This window comes from Haliotis cracherodii, unplaced genomic scaffold (assembly GCF_022045235.1).
Source record: "Haliotis cracherodii isolate W230 unplaced genomic scaffold, xgHalCrac1.p SCAF_9, whole genome shotgun sequence".
NCBI classification, from domain to species: Eukaryota; Metazoa; Mollusca; class Gastropoda; order Lepetellida; family Haliotidae; genus Haliotis; species Haliotis cracherodii.
The window spans coordinates 21,637,498-21,646,303 of NW_027266343.1; the positions used below are offsets into that span (position 1 = coordinate 21,637,498).

At 42.7% G+C, this 8,806-nt stretch overlaps 1 protein-coding gene across 1 annotated transcript; it reads right to left on the reverse strand.

Moving 5' to 3' along the window:
- Positions 1–631: 631 nt before the first annotated feature.
- LOC139452303 (alpha-(1,3)-fucosyltransferase C-like) lies at positions 632–8,806 on the reverse strand. Its single transcript, XM_071233730.1, has 3 exons — positions 8,648–8,806; positions 5,313–6,485; positions 632–1,899 (listed from the first exon to the last, which is right to left on the reverse strand). The coding sequence occupies exons 2-3, from the start codon at positions 6,438–6,440 to the stop codon at positions 1,840–1,842; spliced, it is 1,188 nt and encodes a 395-aa protein (XP_071089831.1). The 5' UTR covers positions 6,441–6,485; positions 8,648–8,806; the 3' UTR covers positions 632–1,839.

Consider the following 8,806-nt stretch of genomic DNA (forward strand, 5'->3'; position numbering starts at 1 on the left):
ACAAATTATGGTTACCACCGTTAATTAAAATCCTTCTTTGGACATTAATAATTAATAATTACCTTCTCTGGTACATTTGTCCGTTGTATATCATATATGGGATTACTTTTAAAAATGTGAAGTTTTTAATTTGACTCAGTATACGATAATATCAGAAACATTATGTATTTCTTCACACATGGGTACGATTTAAAAACGATATTACATGGCAGTAGTTCAGTCAGCAGTGACTATTCTTCAATCAGTTCACGATTTCATTGTCAAAAGCAAAAGATTTGAGTAGCTTAATTTTATGCATGTAGTAATGTATTTCATTTGTGCATTTAGTATGTATATGTTCAGCACTATCGTGTATATAACCAGCTGTTGTTAAGTTATTACGCGGAGAGGTATTTACATAAGCAAGTTTATATATATATATATTTTATATATTTAAACCAAAACTAAACGTCTGACACTTTTCGCACATCATATTCTCTAAACGGTGTGTAGCACGAAGGTCGTACACCATTTACAAAGTTGTGCACCAGGAGCAAGGGTCAGTTTTGACGATATAGACCTTCCATGTCTTGTATCAACCTATACAGAAAACTCCAGGAAAGACTTACATTTCATATTTTAATCTGTACAAAATCATTCACATATACGTATATGGATATGGGAAAATTTGATGTAAAGATACAGCTTACAAGGCACTGTGTGACTGTGTTGTTTTGCAGTATAGACAGGCAGTGTGAGCATTGCTATTTGTAATGCCTTTCTGTCAACATGAAAGTACAATAAATAGCTTCTACAAAAATTGTTACACCATATCACATCCTTGGTTCCAGTCAAAAGCAGAGGTGTCAAGGATGTCAACACATTACATTTCGCTATCTGCACAGCTGATTCAAACAGTATCTCAGTGTCACATTGACCACAAGCCACCATGTAGCTGGTGAGCACTAGTCACGGTATATTCAGCTGACAGCAGTAACATATATCGTTTCTGGCCGGTATCCACAAGATAAGGCATATTCAGCTGACATCAGTAAGGCTTATCGTCTCTGGTCGGTATCCACAAGATATGGCATATTCAGCTGACATCAGTAAGGCTTATCGTCTCTGGCCGGTATCCACAAGATATGGCATATTCAGCTGACATCAGTAAGGCTTATCGTCTCTGGTCGGTATCCACAAGATATGGCATATTCAGCTGACATCAGTAAGGCTTATCGTCTCTGGTCGGTATCCACAAGATATGGCATATTCAGCTGACATCAGTAAGGCTTATCGTCTCTGGTCGGTATCCACAGGATATGGCATATTCAGCTGACATCAGTAAGGCTTATCGTCTCTGGTCGGTATCCACAAGATATGGCATATTCAGCTGACATCAGTAAGGCTTATCGTCTCTGGTCGGTATCCACAAGATATGGCATATTCAGCTGACATCAGTAAGGCTTATCGTCTCTGGTCGGTATCCACAAGATATGGCATATTCAGCTGACATCAGTAAGACTTATCGTCCATCGTGGGTTTCCTCATCACAATTAGAATTATTTACCTGTTATGTTACTATTAGTTGTAGAGTTGACATCTGATAGCACATAACTAACTCATGGAAGTCTTTCATATCTAGCATTAATATTGCATTACTAAGATATATATTCAGTTGGTAACGCATGATGGTGATTCAGCTGGTAACACGGCGTGGATTACTTCCATATGTATACGAACGGCATCTTCAAATCACATAACCCTTGAATTCAATTTTTCCAATTCTATTGTCCATATGTCAGGGTGGTATGTGAATGCAGTTATAGATTTTGATTAGGGTCCCAGCCGTTGGTTGATGCATCACATCAGGTTCCATTTGATCTTCACACCGTCCAGCCACCGTCCCAGTTGGTTGCCGAGCTGAAACAGTCACAGAGAAGCACATCGTTATGTCTATATCATGTCAAGTATTGCGCTGCCTGCCAGGTCGACTTTTCCAGAATGGTACGTGCAGGGTGTGTGTAACCTTCAGTTCGCTGTCTAATCTGTAGAGTGGCAGGATAGTTCCGCGTGACAATAACAGTTCCACGGATAGATAAAGCTGACACTCCTGTTTGTGCATACCAAATGGCGTGCAAGGTATTGCATTGTGCACATTGTATTCCTCGATTCAGTTCAGTTCAAAGATGACCATTTTGAATATAAATCAACGTCTTATTCACAAAGGGACACATGGAATTATATATTCCAATCCTTATCTTTTTTTCCAATCCTTATATATCCTTTTGGTATTGCCTGTGCACTAGTCATGTGCTTTATGTACGCATGCGCTCGGACTGTTCTCTTGGTATCATGTGTCTGCGATAACTATATATCTGTGCTGTTCCCTGTAAAGTGTTCTGTTGGTATCATGTATCTGCGATAACTATATATCTGTGCTGTTCCCTGTAAAGTGTTCTGTTGGTATCATGTATCTGCGATAACTATATATCTGTGCTGTTCCCTGTAGAGTGTTCTGTAGGTATTATGTATCTGCGATAACTATATATCTGTGCTGTTCCCTGTAGAGTGTTCTGTCGGTATTATGTATCTGCGATAACTATACATCTGTGCTGTTCCCTGTAAAGTGTTCTGTTGGTATCATGTATCTGCGATAACTATATATCTGTGCGGTTCCCTGTAGAGTGTTCTGTCGGTATTGTGTATCTGCGATAACTATATATCTGTGCTGTTCCCTGTAAAGTGTTCTGTCGGTATTATGTATCTGCGATAACTATATATCTATGCTGTTCCCTGTAGAGTGTTCTGTCGGTATTATGTATCTGCGGTAACTATATATCTGTGGTGTTCCCTGAAGAGTGTTCTGTCGGTATTGTGTATCTGCGATAACTATATATCTGTGCTGTTCCCTGTAGAGAGTTCTGTCGGTATTATGTATCTGCGATAACTATATATCTGTGCTGTTCCCTGTAGGGCGTTCTGTCGGTATTATGTATCTGCGATAACTATATATCTGTGATGTTCCCTGTAGAGAGTTCTGTCGGTATTATGTATCTGCGATAACTATATATCTGTGCGGTTCCCTGTAGAGTGTTCTGTCGGTATTGTGTATCTGCGATAACTATATATCTGTGCTGTTCCCTGTAAAGTGTTCTGTCGGTATTATGTATCTGCGATAACTATATATCTGTGCTGTTCCCTGTAGATTGCTCTATCGGTATTATGTAGCTGCGATAACTATATATCTGTGCTGTTCCCTGTAGAGTGTTCTGTCGGTATTGTGTATCTGCGATAACTATATATCTGTGCTGTTCCCTGTAGAGAGTTCTGTCGGTATTATGTATCTGCAATAACTATATATCTGTGCTGTTCCCTGTAGAGTGTTCTGTCGGTATTATGTATCTGCGATAACTATATATCTGTGCTGTTCCCTATAGAGTGTTCTGTCGGTATTATGTATCTGCGATAACTATATATCTGTGCTGTTCCCTGTAGAGTGTTCTGTCGGTATTATGTATCTGCAATAACTATATATCTGTGCTGTTCCCTGTAGAGTGTTCTGTCGGTATTATGTATCTGCGATAACTATATATCTGTGCTGTTCCCTGTAGCGAGTTCTGTCGGTATTATGTATCTGCGATAACTATATATCTGTGCTGTTCCCTGTAGAGTGTTCTGTCTGTATTATGTATCTGCGATAACTATATATCTGTGCTGTTCCCTATAGAGTGTTCTGTCGGTATTATGTATCTGCGATAACTATACATCTGTGCTGTTCCCTGTAGTGTGTTCTGTCGGTATTATGTATCTGCGATAACTATATATCTGTGCTGTTCCCTGTAGAGCGTTCTGTCGGTATTATGTATCTGCGATAACTATATATCTGTGCTGTTCCCTATAGAGTGTTCTGTCGGTATTGTGTATCTGCGATAACTATATATCTGTGCTGTTCCCTATAGTGTGTTCTGTCGGTATTATGTATCTGCGATAACTATATATCTGTGCTGTTCCCTGTAAAGCGCTACACAGAGCTACGGACTGCCCCCTGGTGTTTTCCTTGAAGGTTCCCATTTTAGAACGTACCGCACTAACAACCCTACCGCACTAACAACCCTACCGCACTAACAACCCTACCGCACTAACAATCCTACCGCACTAACAACCCTACCGCACTAACAACCTGACCGCAATAACAACCCTACCGCTCTAACAACCCTACTGCACTAACAACACTACCGCACTAACAACCCTACCACAATTTCAACCCTACCGCACTAACAATCCTACCGCACTAGCAACCTGACCGCACTAACAACCCTACCGCACTAACAATCCCACCACACAAACAACCCTACCGCATTAACAATCCTACCGCACTAACAACCCTACCACACTAACAACCTGAACGCACTAACAACCCTACCGACTACAATGAACATGAATCCTAATCCCACAAACAGGGCAACACAAATAAACACTTTCCTTCAAATATGTGTACCCATTTGTTTCTGTCGTGCAACTGTCTATGTACTTATCGATCGCAAAGGCGGATAAAAGATCTCTACTGGCCAAATTGCGAACTCGATAAGTAAATATTTTGTTGCACCATCTGAAATATAAGTACTCCTATTCTATGACAAGTGAGCCATAGCCGAGTGCCGTTAGATGATGAGGCAAGGACTTTGCGGAAGTATTTAAAGTGCTATGCAGATTTGGATCGGGAATCAATTAGGTACACGCCGTGGGACAGTCCGAGGCTCTGTTTAGCGACAAATCAGTATCAAAATCGTTTATAGGGAGCAGCACAAAGATACGATTACTGCAGCTAGGCATTATATGTAGGCTTGTTTTGAATGTCTATGCCTTCCTAAAGCCTCAGTCACACTGACAATGCGACCGCGATGCAACCTCCTGCGACCAACTGGTGACAGTTGGGATTGGTGCAACTACTTCTGCCCACATCACCGATCACCGCCTCATCACTGATCAATCACCGATAGGTCGCCACTAGGTTGCAAAGAGTCAACACCCTTGCGACTGCTGTGAAACCTTGTAGCGACCTCGGTGAAACCTTTCTGAGACCCCTGAAACATCATTGCCATTGTCAAATATTTTCGTCGCTAGGAGGTTGCATCGCGGTCGCATTGTCTGTGTGACTGAGGCTTAAGGCGGGTCTGCCTTCTGGACACAACGGTATGTCTGTGGTGCAGATGACTGAATGTACATACAAAACGTTATGTAGATTAAGTGCTTCAAGACGAAAGTATTTTCACGATCTCCATTATTTAAATATGAAATAAACTATTAATGGATAAAGTAAATGTATTTCTTACTGTCCACTGAGGGCATGATTCGGGTTCATCGTTCACCCAGCCCTCTAGGTTGTCGTACACCTGTGCTGGCCGGGTCTTGTCGTGGAGGGCCTCACATAGGTCGCACCAGAACACCCGCCGTGCCTCCAATTCCCCATATACGTCGTACGACTTCGTCCACTCCAGGTACTTGTTGTAAGCTTGTTCATCCTTCTCCAGCCTCAGCAGGTAATCTCCGAGACTCTTCATATCGGCGAAGTCCGCGATGTTAATGAATGAGTGGGGAGGGGCGAGCTTGTGATAGTCAGCGCCCCCCAGGACAACAGGAACCTGCTGCCGCCGCAGAGCCTCCCAGAACTTTTCCGACACATAATCCTTACACAGACAGTTCTCTATAGCAAAGAAAAACTTATAAACAGATATGGTATCCCTGCAGATGGTTTCAGGGCAGCGCCGGACCCCGCACTTGCCGTATGTTTCCAATGGAAGATGTTGCTTGATTTTATTGATGAGAACAAGCCGTCGACTGAAGTCATAACAGTTGCTGGACATCCAGCCGGCCAGCCTTGGCCTTTCTGCAGAAAAGTTTCTTGATGACTTTGAATACTTATTTAACATATCTGTGTCATACTTTATAATGCCACCATATGTCACAGGCACATCCGAATCAAGCCTATACCACGCAGTCCAGTTGAATACACCTGCTAAATTTTCAAAACTTAAAGGAGTTCTTGGGGGTGGCTCCACATTGTACATGATCCACACTTGGTGCGGGTGGCGAACACTTGGCCACGTAATCCCCCGCCAGAAGTTAAACGTCGATCCAGCGTGAAACAAAAGAGCGTCCGCGTCACTGACTTTGGTCTTGTCCTGGGTGAATCTACACGTCTTAACTTTGCACCTTTGAAAATATCTGTCATCTGACTGCTCCCACGTACTGTCGCCAAAGAAGCCTGTCCACCGCAGTATGGTCTTGTGGGTTGTGTTTCTCCACTCACGGTGGGGCAGTTGATGTATGAAGGGGCCTGTGTGGCGGACACATCCTCCGGATGGGCAACCACTCCAACTCAGCAGCAGCAGCAAGATTAACGTAAAACCGCCGAGCACTAATAACACACGGAACTTCTTCTTGATACGAACAGTCGTCATATTCACCTCAGTCCTATGTCACAGTGAATTAATCCTTTCCGGTCCCTGAAATGTGAAATAAGGCTTACAGGGAACAAGGTTTAAATATGCTAGACACTACAGTGTCGAGCGAATCACGTCCTGTACAATACATGCACTACAGCGTAGCGAATAAATAAACGTGAATATTTCTATTGATTATACCTGCTGCGTCGATAAACATAAACCACATGTTCATTTGCTGAAATATTAATATTGATAACTCAAACAGGTTGTCATAGCAACTACACATGTTAACACTCCCGAGTATCTCGTTACACGGGATGTTTATTGGGTGTAACACCTGGAGTGCCTCTCTATAACAAAACACCAGATCCATTCATTTCAAATGATCCAACCGTAACGTACCATACTGTCAATCAGGCATGTATATATTGAGGGGGGTGACTGTCTCAGGTAACAGGTATTTCCATCAATGGTCTACACATCGGACAGTTTTATTGTCGACAGTGACAACGCCTCAGTGGCAACACCTAAATAATCGAAACTGATAAAGGCCACTAAGCACTTTTCTTCGTTAGCAAAGTAATGTGTTCTTTCTAGGAACGTATGAAATACACACACACACTGTCCGGCAGTTTGCGGACAAGCACGACCAATATGGATTATGACATGTGACTCAATACTCGGCATTAGTAAGTGCGATATCGTATACCTTCAGATACAGTTTCTTACAGCACCTTCTGAATCGACTAAGTAAACACCATGGTGATAAAGACATACTGCCAATTGCTCTGAAAACTACCTTGACGAGCCTGTTAGTACTTGTTGTAGTCTTGAAAGGGCGTATGGCGTCTCTGGGTCGATAAATACCTTCCTTTGTTGGTAATTCCTAGCTACCTATTTAGTCAGGTCATTACGAACATGGAAACCTGTGTGTGTGTGTGTGTGTGTGTGTGTGTGTGTGTGTGTCCGTCATTAATCGGTCCCTTTTAAACCTATAAATTTATGAACAGTAGTTAATCACACAGCCCTTACACTGGTTTATCATAACACTTAGTTGCCACCTACATTCAAGGTGTAAAAGCTCTTTCGTCCTACTGTATGGTCACTGATACATAGTACATCAAACACCACCCGCTTTACTGGCAACGCCACAAAGAGATAGTAATACAGGGTCGTGTATTATAGGCGGATGTTCTTGCAATATACAGAAAAAGGCGTTCCAGTTGGAAGAGCTCAGATCACCGTAGTAACGCATTGTAACCAACCCCCCAACCCCCCCACCCCCCACCCCCCCTCAACAACCCCCCCTCCCCCTCCCCTACCCGCACTAAGCACACGCTCCACTGAATGCACGCACACCATGGACATTCAATACATTACCGACGATAGTATTGACTCAAGATACCCTGTTCAAATGTCCTTCGCCTGACTCACATTGAGACCACTCATACGTCCACAGAAGCCTGTGATACATTCAGTGTAAGGGTCACTGAGGGGTATACATGTACAGTCCCGAACTGGGACATGTTGAGAAGACATTATTTAGCCAATGTAAACTGCGAGACTGGCCTCTGTAGACATAGTTGTGAGAAGACAAGGCTTGTAAGGATATTGGTATTTTCGTTGTATCTCCAACATTCAGACGTTCATCATTTTGGTGAGGATTTCAAGTTTCGTAAAACCAATATTATCTGCTGTTTTGATATGTCCCGGTTATCGTTTCTATCTTCACCGAGCCATCCTCACATTAATGTCATTACGTTCCGGATAACACCACACACACACACACACACACACACACACACACACACACACACACATATATATATATATATATATATATATATATATATATATATATATATATATAGCAATGGCTGTAGTGTCATTTTAAACTGACTATACGTGTGTCAGGAGTGCATATGTTTAGTATGTGATGTGTTACCATGGCCACACTACACACCTTGACCGCCCACACAGATCCGGATAGCTCCTATGCAATGTCACTGGGCTGTTCTCACTGGGTGTCTCGACGCCTTACCAACACCCCGTCTAACATACCCAAATACACGCAGAAGTGAATGTTATTGGAAAACTCCTAAATATAACATGACACATATTCGCCGTTATCTGGAACAAACTCATTGCTTGCAGCGACCAAATATGACATTTCAACGACACAGAGTGTCAGTCCAACGAGAGGCGAGCAGCCCGCTACCTACCTTCAGTATGATCATCAGTATCCAGGTATTGCCACGGAAACCTGTCGCGTTCGGCTTCAGCTCCTACAGAGCAGGACTGTCTGTCCTCGCATGGCTGCGCACACACTTGACTGTCAAGCGGGGTCACGTGACAGTGCTAGTGGACGGGTCTCAACAGAA